Source organism: Aythya ferina (genome assembly GCF_964211825.1).
Source record: "Aythya ferina genome assembly, chromosome: 3".
NCBI classification, from domain to species: Eukaryota; Metazoa; Chordata; class Aves; order Anseriformes; family Anatidae; genus Aythya; species Aythya ferina.
The window spans coordinates 120,014,255-120,028,213 of record NC_140298.1 but is presented as its reverse complement, the minus strand read 5'-3'; the positions used below and the strand labels follow the sequence as shown (position 1 = coordinate 120,028,213).

Sequence of the window (13,959 nt, the reverse complement as noted above, 5' to 3'; positions counted from 1 at the left end):
TGGGGATGCGGCGCGGGGCCCGCCGGGGGGAGGCGGACACGGCCCCGGGACCGCGGGCGGAAACGGAGCGAGGCCTCCAAAAGCATGGGCAAGCAGAAAACGTCAAAATACAAAAAAACAACACAAAAAAAGCTTGAAAACAAAACGTAACTTTACTACGAAAAACAAACCAGCTCTGTCTTTGCACCGCAGAACCAGGGGAGAGCGCGAACGCAGTCCCCCACTACCACAAATTATGCAGTCGAGTTTCCCGCATTTGGGGAAATCGCAGGGGTCAGCACACCCGGAGTGCAGGGGATGAGCCTCGCCCTGGGAAAACCACCTGCCTGATCATGGTGTCTCCCCTGCCAGGTAAGTATGCCCCCGCCTCCCCGAACACCCGCACCCACCACAGCGCACGCACCCCCAGCACACGGACACCAGCCCCAAGAGCCCACCCCGGGCCCTCCCAAACGCCCCTCCTCGCCCCAACGAGCGCCCACGCCCCGAGCCCGCTCCGCGCCCACGGGGGGCTCAAGAGGCGCCCCGCGTGGCGTGGGCTTGGTCCCGGTCCCGGCATGCCGCGGGTTCCCTGATCTGCATGGACACGCCCTCCTGATCTGCATGGACACGCCCCCTGGCCTGCACGAACACGTACCTTTATCCCTATGGACACGCCCCCTGTATGCACGAAGACGCCCCCTTATTTGCATAGACACGCCCCCTCCCCCTGGCGCCCAGCCCCCGAGCAGCACAGCGGCTCTGGCCCAGGTACTTTCCCCCCGTGGCCCCGCCCCCAGCAGCACCCCTATTTTGCATAGCCCCGCCCCTCCCCCCTCCCTCTCTGCCCCCGCCCGTCCCGGTGCAGCCGCCGCCCGGCTCCGCTGCCAGCCCCGGCGGAGCCCCGTGGGGCCGCCCCGTTGTGGGGGTCTCCGCACGGCCCCCCCCGTCCCCGCGGTGCCGCAGGAAGGAGCCCCCAGGCGCGGTGCCGCACGCTTTATTGGGTCCCCCCGGGGTGCTGCACGCAGGGGGTGTCCCCGTCACGGGGCCTTGGCTTTCCGGCGCTGGGTGCCCCACAGCAGGAGGGACAGGGCGGCCGTCACGGCCCCCAGGATGCTGCAGAAGGGCAGGACGGGGAAGGCGCCCTGCAAGGAGACACGGGGGTAAGTGGCTCTGCCCACCCCACCGGGCCGTCCTGCGGGGGGTCCCGTCCCTCGGCCCCCCCGGGGCACCCACCTCGCGCAGGCACTTGTAGCCGTGGAAGGGGCTGGCGCAGAGGCACTGGGTGAAGCCGGGGCCGTCTGGGGCACAAGCGGCGTTCTCGGGGCACAGCCAGGCTGGGGGGGCACAGCAGGAGGTGACGGGGCCGAGCCAGGGCTGCTCCCGGCACGGCCCCACCACGCTGAGGGGACACCAGGGCCCAGCCGAGCAAGGGGAGGGGGGAGCCCCAGCAGGAGGGTGCTGGTTGTCCCCCACCCCACGGTGTGCAGTGCCCGGAGAGGTGACACAAGGACACGGGGTGCTCAAGGAGGCCCGTCCCTGCAACCCACGTACCAAGCTCCCCGGAGCTGTTGCAGGGGTTCCTCTGGCCGTGGCAGAGGCGGCTGCTCCCGTGCTCCGTCACCTCCTGCCAGGCGCTGCTCCCGCCTGGGCACTCCAGCTCCAGTGGCACCGCGCTGGGAAGGAGAGCTCAGCACCGGCACCGCGCCCAGCCCCCCCCGAACCCCCCCTGAGCCCCCCGTCCTCACAGACTCAGCAGGTTCGTGAAGCCCAGGAAGGAGCTGTTGGGGAGGGCTGCCAGGGGGTTCTCCGTCAGGTCCCTGCAAACACACCGGGGGCTCCTTACCCTGCCCACGGGGCAGGTGCAGGCTGCGGGTCCTGCCTGGGGGCAGCACGGGCACCCTGGGGTGGTGCCACAGGGGACAGCGGGGATGGAAACCAGAGCGTGCACGGCCCAGCCCCGTCCCGCGGCTGCCCCCGGAGCCCTCTCCCTGCCCCGCCGGGACTCACAGGACGACGACAGCCGCGGCCTCAGCAAACGCAGCGGGCAGGCTGCGCAGGGAGCAGTTGCTCAGGTCCAACCTGGGCGGAGGAAGGGACGTCAGACACCCGCACCCCACTGTGCCCCCCGCATGCTGCAGCCCCCCACACCCACAGCCCCCCAAAAAAACACCCCGCAGCCCCCTGCACACACCCCGCAGCCCCCATACACACCCCGCACACAGCCCCCGCAGCCCCCCACGCCCCTCCCGTACCCGAGCAGGTGCCGAGGGGGTCCCGGATCCAGGCAGCAGCGTCCCCGCGGCTCCGCGCCCGCCCTGGATGCGCAGTACCGGGCCACGACGGATCCGTTCCGCAGCGGCCCCGGGCAGCTCCCGCACACCTGCGGGGGGGAAACGGTCACGGGGGGCGCGGGCACGGCCGGCACCGGGCCGGTACCGGTACCGGTACCCCCCCCCACCCCGCTCACCTCCCCGCCGGCATCCCCGGGCGACAGCAGCAGCAGCAGCAGCAGGAGGGTGCCCGCGGCCCAGCTCCGCGCCCGCCGCTCGGCTCCGGCTCCGGTCCCGCCCGGCCGGGTCCGGCCGTGCCCCGGGGCAGCGCCCAGCGGGGCGGAACGGCCGCGGGGGGGGCCCGGCGGCTCCGCCATGGGCCGGGGGGCGGCGGGGCGCGGCGACCTGAGCCCGGCGGAGAGGCCGCGCCCCCGGGGCCGGGCGGAAGAGCGGGGCTGCGGGCACGGCCTCGCGCCGTCATCGGTGCGCGCCGCCGCCGCCGCCGCACGTGGGCAGAGCGGAGCCGCGCACCCGCTGCCGGCCCCGGTGAGTGCCCGAGAGGAGCGGCCCGGGGCTACCGGCACCGCCCCGGCACCGCCGGGCTCCGTGGGCAGGGGCCGGTGCGGGGCCGGCGGTTCTGGGGAGCGGGGGTCCGGTAGGGGTCACGGCGGACACCGGCGCCGGGCACCGGGGGGGCGTGGCCGCGGTGCGGGGACACCGGGGGTGGGGGGGACGGGGGAGGCTCGGGCTGGGGACGGCGGGGCGGGGGGGGGGTCTCGGGAGGGGGACGGGGGGAGCGCGGCTTCAGGCGGGGGGCGCGGGGGCAGGGCGGCAGGGCCCGGGGTTACGGGGACACCGCGAGGCTGCGGGGACGCGGGGGGGGGGGGGGCGGACCCCCGAGGACGGGCGCAGCGCCCCGGGGGGGCCGCCGGGGCCTTGGGCCGGGGTCGGTGGCGGCACGGCCCCGGCGATGCAGCGGGGCTGGGGGGTGGGGGGCGGCCTTGGGCGGGGGGCGCCGGCCCCGTGTTGTGTCTGCGGGGCGCGGAGCGGTGACCTTGGACCCTGCCCGCGGAGCTGCGCCGCGCAGCCTGGGTTGGCGGCGGGCGGTGCTGCCCCCTCGCCTCCTTCCCGGCTCGGTCCCGAGCCAGCGCCGCCGCCCCCGGCCCCCAGCGGGCAGGCCCGGGCGCGGAGCAGGGCTGGAGCCGGTCCCGATCCCGGTGCTGATCCTGCCAAGCACGCCCGGGGCATTCCTGCGAGGATCAGGGGCCGGCGCCCCCCCGCCTTGTCCTCGCGTGCCCCCGCCGGGGCTCCGCGCTCCGCCCGTCCCGGGGCTGCCCTGCCCCGCTCAGGTGCTCGAGGTGCCCACGCGTGGTGTCTGTGCTGTCCGTCTGTCCGCCCGCCCTCGGTGCCTGTCCCGTTCCGGCTGGGGACCGGCCGTGCGGGTCCCGCCGGCTGCGGGGGCGCGGGGTGGGGGCGCGTTGGCGGCGGCGTCGGGGGCCGGGGCCGGGGCAGGGCCGGGGCTGGGCCGGTTCCGCCGGGCTCGGCGGGGGCTCTGCGCGCCGCGGGGGCTGGCGCCGGGCGGGCCGGGCGGTGCTGCCGTGCCCTCGGCGCTGCTTGGCAGGGGCCGTGTTTGCCTTGGCCGGGGGACGACCTCCCGGGGCCGGTGGGGGAAGCGAGGGGGGGGGGGGGAGCAAGGAGCCGCGTGCCGGAGGGAGGGGGAGGGCTGAGGGATGTCCTGGTGCTGTGCTCCCGCAGGTCCTTGAGGCGGGCTGAGATCAGGAGCGAAGGTCCCCGCGGAGCCTCCGGTGCGGCCGCCGGGGCTCGGCACGCCCATGAGGTGGGGCGGGCGCAGCGGGGGCGTGCGGCCGGGGGGCAGCGGGGCAGCGGCAGGAGCTCGCCATGGAGTTCACGGCGATCGACTACACCATCTTCACGCTGCTGCTGGTGCTGTCCTTGGCCATCGGGCTCTTCTACGCGCTGAGCGGGGGCCGGCAGCGCACGGTGCAGGAGTTCCTCCTGGCCAACCGCAGCATGGGCTTCCTGCCCGTTGCCCTCTCGCTGCTGGCCACCTTCCAGTCGGCCGTGGCCATCCTGGGTGTGCCGGCCGAGATCTACCAGTTCGGCACCGAGTACTGGTTCCTCGGCTGCTCCTACTTTCTGGGACTGCTCATCCCGGCACACGTCTTCATCCCCGTCTTCTACCGCCTGCAGATCACCAGCACCTACGAGGTGAGCAGGGTGCCGTGGGACGGAGGGGGCGCGGGGGCACCTCTCCCGCTCGCAGACCCCATGTCGGGACGGGGGCACTCCCCTGACCCTGTCTCCCCCCTGCCCCCAGTACCTGGAGCTGCGCTTCAACAAGACCGTGCGCATCTTTGGCACCATCACCTTCATCTTCCAGATGGTGAGCGGGCGGCCGGCACCTCCTGGCTGTCCTGGGGGGTCCTGGATGTGGGGGCGTGGGGAGGGGGCGCAGGTGGGCTGCAGCGCTGCTGTCCCCGCAGGTCATCTACATGGGGGTGGTGCTCTACGCGCCTGCACTGGCCCTCAACGCAGGTAAGGGAGCCGGGGGCTGCGAGGGGGCTGCGGGGCAGAGCCCAGCCTGGGGTCCTGCTGGGTCCCACGGCCACACCGGGCGCCGCCGCGGTCCTCGTTGTTCGTTAACGGCTCCGCTGCTTCCAGTGACGGGCTTTGACCTCTGGAGCGCGGTGCTCACCATAGGGCTGGTCTGCACGCTGTACACCACGCTGGTGAGTCGCTGCCGCCGTGCCCCTGCCGTGGGGCTGCCCCGTGCCCCCCCCGGGCCGCGGTAACGGGTGCCGTGCCTCCGCAGGGCGGGCTGAAGGCCGTCATCTGGACGGACGTCTTCCAGACGCTGGTGATGTTTGCGGGGCAGCTGGCCGTCATCGTGGTGGGCGCGCAGCGCGTGGGCGGCATGGCCCGCGTCTGGCGCGTGGCGGAGCAGGAGGGCAAGATCTCGGGCATCGAGTGAGCGCCGAGCCCCGGGAGGAGCCCCGGCGGGGGGGTGTGGGAGGCGGTTGACCCCCCGTGACCGCGTTCCCCTCCCCGCAGCCTCAACCCCGACCCCTACGTGCGGCACACGTTCTGGACGCTGGCCTTCGGGGGCGTCTTCATGATGCTGTCGCTGTACGGCGTGAACCAGGCGCAGGTGCAGCGGTACCTGAGCTCCCGCAACGAGAGGCAGGCCGTGCTGTGAGTGGGGCGGGGGCGCAGGGGGGAGCCCCCCGCCGCCAGCCTCTGACGTCTCCGTGGCGCCCGCAGCTCCTGCTACGCCGTCTTCCCCTGCCAGCAGATCGTGCTCTGCCTCAGCTGCCTCACCGGCCTCGTCATGTTCGTCTATGACCGTGAGCACCCGCTGGTGACCAGCAAAGTCTCCTCCGACCAGGTGGATGCCCGTGCCCCCTCCTTCCCCCCCAGCCCACCGTGCGCCCCCCAGCACCGCGCTCACCCCGTGCCGGTCCCCAGCTGGTGCTGTACTTCGTGATGGACGTGCTGAAGGACCTGCCAGGGCTGCCCGGCCTCTTCGTCGCCTGCCTGTTCAGCGGCTCCCTGAGGTGGGTGCCGTGGCCGAGGGCTGGCGGGGGGGGGGAGCGCGTGGCCGAGCCCCCCTCCCACTCCTTCTCCTCCCCAGCACCATCTCCTCCGCCTTCAACTCGCTGGCGACGGTGACGATGGAGGACCTGGTGCGGCCGCACTGCCCCGGGCTGTCGGATTCGCGGGCCACGCAGTTCTCCAAGCTGCTGGGTGAGCAGGGGCCGGGCGGGGGGCACCGGGGGGGGGGGGGGGCTGCAGTGCTGTGACACCCCCACCTCTCCCCCAGCTCTCGGCTATGGGCTGCTGTGCCTGGGGATGGCCTACCTGTCCTCCAAGCTGGGCCCCGTGCTGCAGGTAGGGGATGGGGGGCACCCTGCTGCCCCCCCGGGTGTGGGTGGCCCCCCCCAGCCCCGCAGCCCCACAGCGGTGCCGTGTCCCTGCAGGCAGCCATCAGCATCTTCGGCATGGTGGGGGGGCCGCTGCTGGGGCTCTTCTGCCTGGGCATGTTCTTCCCCTGCGCCAACCCCGTGGTGAGTCCCGCAGTGCTCCCCCAAAATGCATGGCCCCCCCCATCCCCGCCACAGCTCCCCCCCCCGGTGGGGTGCCGGCCGCGGGGCTCAGTGCTGCGACCCCCCCTCCCCCCGCAGGGCGCCATCGTGGGGCTGCTGGCGGGGCTGGCCATGGCCTTCTGGGTGGGCATCGGCAGCCTGGTGAACAGCATGGGGGCGGCCGGGGGGGCCCCCGCAGCCAACAGCACCGCCCCCTCCCCTGACGCCAACCTCACCGCCACCCTCGCCGCCACCCTGCTCACCCCCACGGCGGCCCCACACAGGTGAGAGGGACGTGGGTGGCGTGGGGGGGGGGGGGATGGAGGAGGGTCAGCCTCTGGGGGGGGGCTGCTCCACGCCCCCCTGTCCCTCTCTCCCCCAGCCCCACGGGCCTGCAGAAGTTCTACAGCCTGTCCTACATGTGGTACAGCGCCCACAACTCCACCACCGTCATCGTGGTGGGGCTCCTGGTCAGCCTGCTCACCGGTGAGCGCGGGGGCGTGCGGGGGGGGGGGGGGGAGCCGGGTGCTGCCCCCCCCACCCCCGGTCCCCGCTGACCCCTCCACCCTCAGGCCCCACCAAGGGCACGGCCGTGGACCCCCGCACCATCTACCCGGTGCTGCCGCGCCTGCTGTGCTGCCTGCCCCCCAAGTGGCGGCGGTGGCTGGGCTGCGGGGTGCCCTTCCCCGCCCACCAGGTGAGGACCCCCGGCCCCTCGTCCCCTGGGCGTGCGGGGTGGGTGCCCGCGGTCCTGCTGCCCCCCGCCCTGTCCCCCGCAGGACGCCGGCCGCCCGGAGCTGACGGTGCCGGAGAAGGGGCCGCGGGTGCCCAACGGCGTGGCCGCAGACGTGGTGCCGCGGGCCGAGGACGAGCTGGGCTACGTGCGCACGGCCGGGCCCCCCGCCTACGCCCTGCAGGAGACGTCCTTCTGAGCCCGGCACCGGCACCGGCACCGGCACCGGGGCCGCCGCGGGGCTGGGTCCCTGCAGGCGGTGCCGCCACCCCCGGGGGGCTCCGGGAGCGGTGCCCGTGCCGCGGCCTGGCCCCGTGCCCCGTGCCCCGTGCCCCGTGCCCCGTGCCCTGTGCCTTACCGCCCTGCTCCGCGGGCCCCCCCCCCCAATAAACCGTTCTGGAGCACGGCGCTCCGTGTGCCCGGCCCCTCCGCACCGCGCACCGGGGCTCGCGGCCCCCAACGGGACACCGGGCACCGGGGGGGTGCGGAGGAGAACGGGAGGCGGGGGGGGGGGGGGCAGGGGATGGGCGGGGGGCGAGGCTCCGGGCCCCGGGGGCGGCAGCGCGGGGGGGAGCCGAGCCCGGTGCCGCGCGGTGCGCGGCGAGCCCGATCTGCGCATGCGCGGCCGCGGGGAGGGCGGAGGGGGCGGGGCGTTAGTGCAGGGGGCGGGGGTTAATTCGAGGGGGCGGGGCGATGTGGGGCAGGGGGCGCGGCGTTGGTGGAGGGGGCGGGGTGTAACTGGAGGGGGCGGGGCGTCGGTGCAGAGGGCGGGGCGCTGTGGTGCAAGGGGCGGAGTTTAACCAGAAGGGGCGGGGCGTTGTGGTTCAGGGGTCGGGGTATTGGTGAGGGGAGGCGGGGTTTACTCAGAGGGGGCGGGGCGTGCAGGCAGGGGGCGTGGCGCGATGACGCGGCGCTCGGGGCGCTGCCGTTGGTCGCGGCCATGTCTCCGCGGCGGGCGGCCGAGCTGTACCGCGCGCCCTTCCCGCTCTACACCGTGCGCCTGCACCCGCGCCGCCCCCTCGCCATCACCGCCGGCGGCGGCGGCGCCGCCAAGACCGGGATCCGCAATGGAGTGGTGCGGGGGGGGCGGGGGGGGGCTGGGGCCTGCGGGGGGGGGGGCGGGGAGATGGGGGGAGGGGAACGGGAGCGGGGTCCCGAGGACCCGGGCAGGGATGGGGGGACTGGGGTCGGGGTACTGGGGTACCGGGGTAGGGGTACCGGGGCACCTGGGTACCGAGCCGGGATGGGGGTATTGGGATCGAGGTACCGGGATGGGGGTACTGGGGTGGGGGTACCACGGTCATGGGGCTGCGGGGCCGGGATGGGGGTCCTGGAGCTGGGATGGGGGTCCCAGGGTATGGGGCCGGGATAGGGGCACTGGGATCAGGGCTCCGGGATACCAAGATGGGGGTACTGGGTACCAGGGTACCGGGCTGGGATGGGGGTACAGGGATGGGGGTCCCAGGGTTACGGGGCTGGGATGGGGGTGACAGGGTACCGGGCTGGGATGGGGACACCACGGTAATGGGACTGTGGGGCTGGGATGCAGGTACTGGGGTAACTGGGTACAAGGCTGGAATGGGGGCACAGGGATGGGGGCACTGGGGTACCAGGGCTAGGAGGCAGGATGGGGATACCGGGGTACCTGGGTCCCGAGGCCAGGATGGGGTCACTGGGGCCGGGATGGGGATCCCAGTGCCGGGGGGCAGCCCGGCTGAGCGTGGGGCAGTGCAGGGGCACCGGGCGGCAGCCCCCCCACAGCCCCCTGCCGGTGCAGGACCCTGAGGCCGTGCCCACCCCCCCCGCAGCACTTCCTGCAGCTGGAGCAGGTGGGGGGGCAGCTCAGCGCCTCGCTGCTGCACTCGCACGACACCGAGACCCGCGCCACCATGACCATGGCGCTGGCGGACGACTTCATCGCGGCGGGGCAGGACGCCGACTGCCACATCCTGCGCTTCAGCCTGCAGCCCCCCCCGGGGCGCGGGGCGGCCGGCCGGGACGGTGAGGGCCTGCACCCCCCACCCCGGGGCGGGGGGCGGCACGGGGACAGCGCGGGGCTGGGGGCTCCCCGCGGGGCTGCGGCAGGGTCAGTGTCACCTTCCCCGCTGCAGCCGGTGGGGAGAAGGGGCCGCGGAAGAGGAAGGGTCCCAGCCCGGCGGCGCAGGGCGAGACGCAGAACCAGACGAGCGAGGTGACCGTGGAGAGCCTGCACAGCGTCCGCACGGATTTCAGCCCCGACGCCCTGCAGAAGGCCGTGCGCTTCAACGCCGACGGCTCCCTGCTCGTCACCGGGGGGGCCGACGGCTTCCTGCGCCTCTGGGAGGTGGGCACGGGGCACGGGACCAGGGCCAGGCACCGCTGTGCTGCCGCACCGGGCGGCCGGCGGGGAAGCCTTCGCCCATGGGCTGCTCTGTTTCACAGTTCCCCAGCATGAAGAAGACGCTGGAGTTCAAAGCCCACGACGGGGAGATCGAGGATATCGCGCTGGGCCCTGACAACAAGGTGGGGTGGGTGGTGGCTGGGAGGCGGTGGGCGGCAGCATCCTGCCCCGGCCCCGCTGCTGGAGCGCTCCTTGCACCCCTCTGTGCAGGTGGTGACGGCGGGACGGGACTTCCAGTGCTGCGTGTGGCAGCGGGACCAGCTGGTGACGGGGCTGTGCTGGAACGAGAACCTGCCCGGCATCCCCGACAAGGCGTACCGCTACCAGGCCTGCCGGTGAGGGCCCCGACACGTGCCAACAGGGGCTAGGTCCAGGGCTGGGGAGGGGACGGCCCTAAACCCCCACAGCGCCCCAATCCTGCCGCTGGGCTCAGTGGTGGTGGTGCTGAGTGTAGGGACGGCCCCGACGCTCCCCGTGCGGCTGCGAGGAGCGGCGGTGCCGGCACGGGGTCATCCTGCGTTGTCCCGCGGCAGGTTCGGGGCGGTGGAGGACAACGCCGGGGCGCTGCGGCTCTACACGGTGCAGGTGCCCCACAAGCGGGAGCGCCGCCCGCCGCCCTGCTACCTGACCAAGTGGGACGGGAGGAGCTTCCTGCCCCTGCTCACGCGGCCCTGCGGCAGCGAGGTGGTGTCCTGCCTCTCCGTCAGGTACGGCGCGGGGCTGGGTGCGGGCACGGTGCTGCGCCGGCCCCGCTCACCGCCACCCCTCTCCGCAGCGACTCGGGCACGTTCCTGGGGCTGGGCACCGTCACGGGCTCCGTGGCCATCCACATCGCCTTCTCGCTGCAGGTGAGCAGGGGCGCGGGGAGGGGGCGCGGGGGCCGCCCTGCCCCTTAGGGCTGAGGTGAGCGTGCCGCCCTCCCTGCCCCCCCTGCAGAGGCTGTACTACGTGAAGGAGGCGCACGGCATCGTCGTCACCGACGTCGCCTTCGTGCCCGAGAGCCAGCGCGGGCGGGAGCTGCTGGCAGGGAACGAGGCCGCCCTGCTCAGCGTGGCTGTCGACAGCCGCTGCAAGCTGCACCTGCTCCCCGGCAGACGTAGGTGGCTCAGCTCCTGCCCCCTCTGTGTGCAGCGGGGCCGCGCAGCCCGTCCTGCACGCGCAGGAGGCAGCGGGACCCCCGGGCACCCCCCTCAGGCCCTGCTCTCCCCTGCAGGCTCCCTCCCCATCTGGCTGCTGCTGCTGCTCTGTGCCGGGCTGATCGTGGCCACCATCCTGCTGCTGCAGCTCGCCTTCCCCGGCTTCCTCTAGGCCCCGGGGCCAGGACTGCCCCCCGCGGCACCCCCCGGACTGTGGAGCAGATGGACCCAGACCCGGACCCGGACCCGGACCCGGCCGTCCTGCTGGTGTTGGGCTGTGGGGAGCATCCTGGGCTGCAGTGCGGTGCGGGGCCGGCCCCGGGGCGCAGCGTGCCGCCGGCTGGGCTGGGTCCAGCGCTCTGCCCACTGCCATTAAACCCGGAGCGTGAAGGCAGCGCCGGCCCCGTCTGTGCTGGGGGGTGGCGGGGGGCACAGCAGCTCAGCCCACGCCGTGCTCGTGCTTTGTTGGCCCTGCCTGGCTCACGGCCACGCTGCTGCAGGGCGAGCGCGTTTATTGGGGGTGTCAGGCACCGTCCTGCTCCGCGGCCCCATCCCCATCCCCCTCCAGCTGCTGGAGCTCCTCGCCGTGCTCGAAGACGGCGGTGATGAACTGGGTGAAGACGCGGTCCATGTAGGTGCCGTGGCGGGGGAAGAGGCCCTCCAGGAAGCCGATGTGGCCGCCGTGGGCCGTCACCAGCAGCGCCACGTGGGGCAGGCGCCAGGCGGCCTCCACCGGGATGGCTGCGAGGTGCCAGCGGGCGGGGGTCAGCCGCTGCCACCCCCCAACGGGGCCAGCTCCAGCCTCCCCCCCAGCCCCGCTCACCGTGCAGGGGGGAGAAGGGGTCGTCGGAGGCGTTGAGGCAGAGCAGGGGCACGCGGACGCGGTGCAGCTGGCGCGCGGGGCTGGCGGCCTGGTAGTACTCGCTGCAGCTGCTGTAGCCGAAGGCAGGCGCCGTGTAGCGCTCGTCGAACTCCCGGATGGTGCGGGCCTGCAGCGGGGGGACAGCGGGCGCTCAGCCCCGGGCACGAGTGCGGACTGCTCCGAGAGCAGCCCTGAACGGGGCTGGGGGGTGCTGGAGGGCAAAAAGCTCAGCACGAGCCAGCAGCACGCTTGCAGCCCAGAAGGCCGACTGCGTCCTGGGCTGTGCCAACAGAGTGGCCAGAGGGCAGGGAGGGGGCTGTCCCCCTCTGCTCTGCCCCCGGGAGCCCCCACTTGGAGCACTGCGTCCAGGTCTGGGGCTCCCAGCACTAGAAGGAGGTTGATCTTTTAGAACAGGTCCAGAGGAGGGCCACAAAGCTGATCAGAGGGCTGGGGCACCTCTCCTGTGGAGAGAGGCTGAGAGAGCTGGGGCTGTTCAGCCTGGAGAGGAGAAGGCTCTGGGGAGACCTCACTGCAGCTTTTTGGTGCTTAAAAGGGGCTTAGAAGAAAGATGGAGAGCAACCTTTTGCTTGGGAGGGTAATCATAGGACAAGAGGGAATGGTTTTGAACAAGGCAGATTTAGGTTAGAGGTTAGGAGGAAATGCTTTAGAAGGTGGTGAGGCACTGGCACAGGCTGCCCAGAGGAGCTGTGGGTGCCCCGTCCCTGGAGGTGTTCAAGGCCAGGTTGTACAAGGCCCCGGGCACCCTGATCTGGTGGGTGGCATCCTGCCCACAGCAGGGGGTTGGAACTGGGGGGGCTTTGAGGTCCCTTCCAACCCAAGCCATCCCGTGGCCAGGTGGCACTTGGGCCCCGGGGGTGGGCTCCACCTGCAGGATGTGCTCCACGTCCACCTTGTCCCCGATCACCGCCCGGTGCCTGCAACGAGCCTGGGTCAGTGCCAGGGGTGCTGCTGGTGCCCCCGGTCCCGGCGCGTAGCCCCGCGTAGCCCCCAGCCCCACCTTTGGATGAGCTGGCAGAGGCTGGCGGCCAGGCGGCGGTTGAAGAGCAGGGCGTTGAGCGGCTGCTCCAGCGACGCTGTGGTCTCCAGGGGGTCCCAGCAGGGGGACGCGGCCATGGCCGCCACCAGCCCCGCCGCACGGCCCCTCCGAGCCAGGTAGTTCAGGAGCTGCATCCTGTGCCAGCAGCGGGGTCAGGGGGGGTCGCGGCCGCCTCCATCACCCTGGGGTGTCCGTCCCGTCCCCTACCCGCCCAGGGAGACGCCGGCAGCCAGCAGCGGGGCGTGCGGGTACCGGCCCCTGATGTGGGCGATGGCCGTCTCCAGGTCCTCCGTGTTGCTGGCGCAGAAGGTCCGGGGGGTCTGGGCGGGGGGGGGCACAGCCGGGTTTTGGCCCCGCAGCGCCCCGGCCCCGCAGACGGGGGGGCTTGGGGAGGGTCTCACCAGCAGCTCCTCGCCCCGGCAGCCCCGGTTGTTGAGCACGACGGCCCTGGGGGAGAGCGGCCGTCAGGGGGGTGGCAGCGGGGCAGCGGGGCAGCCCCCCCCCGGCACTCACCTGTACCCGGCGCGGGTGGCCCCGTGCACCATGTGCAGCACGTAGCTGGCCTGGCTGCTCCCCACCAGCCCCGGCAGCAGCAGCACCGTGGGGCAGGCGGCGGGCAGGGGGCTGCCATCGGCCCAGTCCAGGATGAGCTGCCCGCCGTCGGGTGTGCGGATGGACTCGCTGTGGGGTGGCTGTGTCAGGCATGGCTCGGACCAGTACAGCCCAGTACAGCCCAGTACAGCCCGGTATGTCCCAGTACGGTGCGGCACAGACCAGTACAGCCCGGTATGGCTTGGTACAGCCCAGTACAGCCCAGTATGTCCCAGTACATCCTGGTACAGCCCGGTATGTCCAGGTACGGCCCAGTACAGCCCGGTATGTCCTGGTATGTCCCAGTACGGCCCCGCACAGCCCGGTACAGCCCGGTATGTCCTGGTACGGCCCGGTACAGCCCGGCCCGGCCCCGCCGCGGGCTCACCTGCGGTAGCAGACAGCCGGGCAGGACTGCAGCAGGGCGCGGAGCACGGTCTGCAGGCGGCCCTCGGGGCACCAGGCCGTGGGGCGGAACGGGGCCCGCAGCGCCGGGCAGCGCCGCCGCAGGAAGGCCACGAGCCGCGGGCCGCCGGCCAGCACGGGGCGCTGCGGGGACGGCCGGGGGGGGGCAGGGGGAGGTCAAGGGGGGGTCAGGGGGGTCCCGCCGCCGCCGCCCCCTCCCCGCCCGGCCCCGCGCCCACCTTCGGCGCCCCCGCCCAGCAGAGCCCGAGCAGCGCCGCGGCGGCGGCCGCCAACAGCAGCGGGGGGAGGGCGGCGGCACCGGGCGGCTCCTCCGAGCACATCGCGAACCGCCCGAACCGCGGCCACGCCCACCGGGACGGACACGCCCACAGGGCCCCGCCCACTTGGTCACGCCCACCTGGTACCACGCCCACCGCCAC

The 13,959-nt window shown here is 73.7% G+C and overlaps 4 protein-coding genes across 8 annotated transcripts; 2 read left to right on the top strand and 2 right to left on the bottom strand.

Annotated features, from left to right (window-relative positions):
* Positions 1–193: 193 nt before the first annotated feature.
* ATRAID (all-trans retinoic acid induced differentiation factor) lies at positions 194–2,714 on the bottom strand. Its single transcript, XM_084516096.1, has 7 exons — positions 2,450–2,714; positions 2,235–2,362; positions 1,990–2,061; positions 1,728–1,799; positions 1,534–1,655; positions 1,216–1,316; positions 194–1,124 (listed from the first exon to the last, which is right to left on the bottom strand). Exons 1-7 carry the CDS (start codon positions 2,627–2,629, stop codon positions 1,020–1,022), a joined length of 780 nt encoding a protein of 259 aa, XP_084372222.1. The 5' UTR covers positions 2,630–2,714; the 3' UTR covers positions 194–1,019.
* Positions 1,008–7,497, top strand: SLC5A6 (solute carrier family 5 member 6). Of its 4 annotated transcripts, none has more exons than XM_084516050.1 (16): positions 1,008–1,142; positions 4,008–4,481; positions 4,591–4,656; positions 4,757–4,808; positions 4,935–5,002; positions 5,086–5,240; positions 5,325–5,465; positions 5,535–5,658; positions 5,739–5,827; positions 5,905–6,017; positions 6,094–6,161; positions 6,251–6,337; positions 6,455–6,639; positions 6,738–6,841; positions 6,928–7,052; positions 7,135–7,497. In XM_084516050.1, the coding sequence occupies exons 2-16, from the start codon at positions 4,152–4,154 to the stop codon at positions 7,285–7,287; spliced, it is 1,860 nt and encodes a 619-aa protein (XP_084372176.1). In that variant the 5' UTR covers positions 1,008–1,142; positions 4,008–4,151; the 3' UTR covers positions 7,288–7,497. The 4 variants fall into 4 exon arrangements, with proteins under 4 accessions (XP_084372176.1, XP_084372178.1, XP_084372179.1 ...); XM_084516052.1 differs by lacking the exon at positions 1,008–1,142 and adding an exon at positions 2,668–2,798; XM_084516053.1 differs by lacking the exon at positions 1,008–1,142 and adding an exon at positions 3,335–3,601.
* Positions 7,498–8,002: 505 nt separating this feature from the next.
* On the top strand, positions 8,003–10,998 carry PREB (prolactin regulatory element binding). The gene is made up of 9 exons (XM_084516085.1): positions 8,003–8,163; positions 8,897–9,089; positions 9,200–9,411; positions 9,510–9,590; positions 9,679–9,803; positions 10,002–10,175; positions 10,244–10,316; positions 10,405–10,564; positions 10,682–10,998. Exons 1-9 carry the CDS (start codon positions 8,029–8,031, stop codon positions 10,774–10,776), a joined length of 1,248 nt encoding a protein of 415 aa, XP_084372211.1. The 5' UTR covers positions 8,003–8,028; the 3' UTR covers positions 10,777–10,998.
* A 64-nt stretch (positions 10,999–11,062) lies between these two features.
* ABHD1 (abhydrolase domain containing 1) lies at positions 11,063–13,886 on the bottom strand. 2 transcript variants are annotated; one of them, XM_084516086.1, is made up of 9 exons: positions 13,759–13,886; positions 13,503–13,663; positions 13,037–13,204; positions 12,925–12,970; positions 12,731–12,843; positions 12,485–12,658; positions 12,353–12,401; positions 11,428–11,593; positions 11,063–11,345 (listed from the first exon to the last, which is right to left on the bottom strand). In XM_084516086.1, the coding sequence occupies exons 1-9, from the start codon at positions 13,858–13,860 to the stop codon at positions 11,128–11,130; spliced, it is 1,197 nt and encodes a 398-aa protein (XP_084372212.1). In that variant the 5' UTR covers positions 13,861–13,886; the 3' UTR covers positions 11,063–11,127. The 2 variants fall into 2 exon arrangements, with proteins under 2 accessions (XP_084372212.1, XP_084372213.1); XM_084516087.1 differs by lacking the exon at positions 12,353–12,401.
* Between the last annotated feature and the right edge of the window lie 73 nt (positions 13,887–13,959).

What these genes read in the sequence shown, in the direction of transcription:
- PREB (XM_084516085.1), top strand. Translation starts at nt 8,029, where the DNA reads ATGTCTCCGCGGCGGGCGGCCGAGCTGTACCGCGCGCCCTTCCCGCTC. An exon ending in GCTTCCTGCGCCTCTGGGAG is followed by an intron (nt 9,412 to 9,509) that starts GTGGGCACGGGG and finishes TCTGTTTCACAG; the next exon opens with TTCCCCAGCATGAAGAAGAC. An exon ending in ACATCGCCTTCTCGCTGCAG is followed by an intron (nt 10,317 to 10,404) that starts GTGAGCAGGGGC and finishes CCCCCCCTGCAG; the next exon opens with AGGCTGTACTACGTGAAGGA.
- ATRAID (XM_084516096.1), bottom strand. Translation starts at nt 2,629, where the DNA reads ATGGCGGAGCCGCCGGGCCCCCCCCGCGGCCGTTCCGCCCCGCTGGGC. An exon ending in GCCGCGGCTGTCGTCGTCCT is followed by an intron (nt 1,800 to 1,989) that starts GTGAGTCCCGGC and finishes GTGTGTTTGCAG; the next exon opens with GGACCTGACGGAGAACCCCC. An exon ending in CAACAGCTCCGGGGAGCTTG is followed by an intron (nt 1,317 to 1,533) that starts GTACGTGGGTTG and finishes GTGCCCCCCCAG; the next exon opens with CCTGGCTGTGCCCCGAGAAC.
- ABHD1 (XM_084516086.1), bottom strand. Translation starts at nt 13,860, where the DNA reads ATGTGCTCGGAGGAGCCGCCCGGTGCCGCCGCCCTCCCCCCGCTGCTG. An exon ending in GCTGGGCGGGGGCGCCGAAG is followed by an intron (nt 13,664 to 13,758) that starts GTGGGCGCGGGG and finishes CCGTCCCCGCAG; the next exon opens with CGCCCCGTGCTGGCCGGCGG. An exon ending in GCCACCCGCGCCGGGTACAG is followed by an intron (nt 12,971 to 13,036) that starts GTGAGTGCCGGG and finishes GCTCTCCCCCAG; the next exon opens with GGCCGTCGTGCTCAACAACC.
- SLC5A6 (XM_084516050.1), top strand. Translation starts at nt 4,152, where the DNA reads ATGGAGTTCACGGCGATCGACTACACCATCTTCACGCTGCTGCTGGTG. An exon ending in TCCCCTGCGCCAACCCCGTG is followed by an intron (nt 6,338 to 6,454) that starts GTGAGTCCCGCA and finishes CTCCCCCCGCAG; the next exon opens with GGCGCCATCGTGGGGCTGCT. An exon ending in TGCCCTTCCCCGCCCACCAG is followed by an intron (nt 7,053 to 7,134) that starts GTGAGGACCCCC and finishes TGTCCCCCGCAG; the next exon opens with GACGCCGGCCGCCCGGAGCT.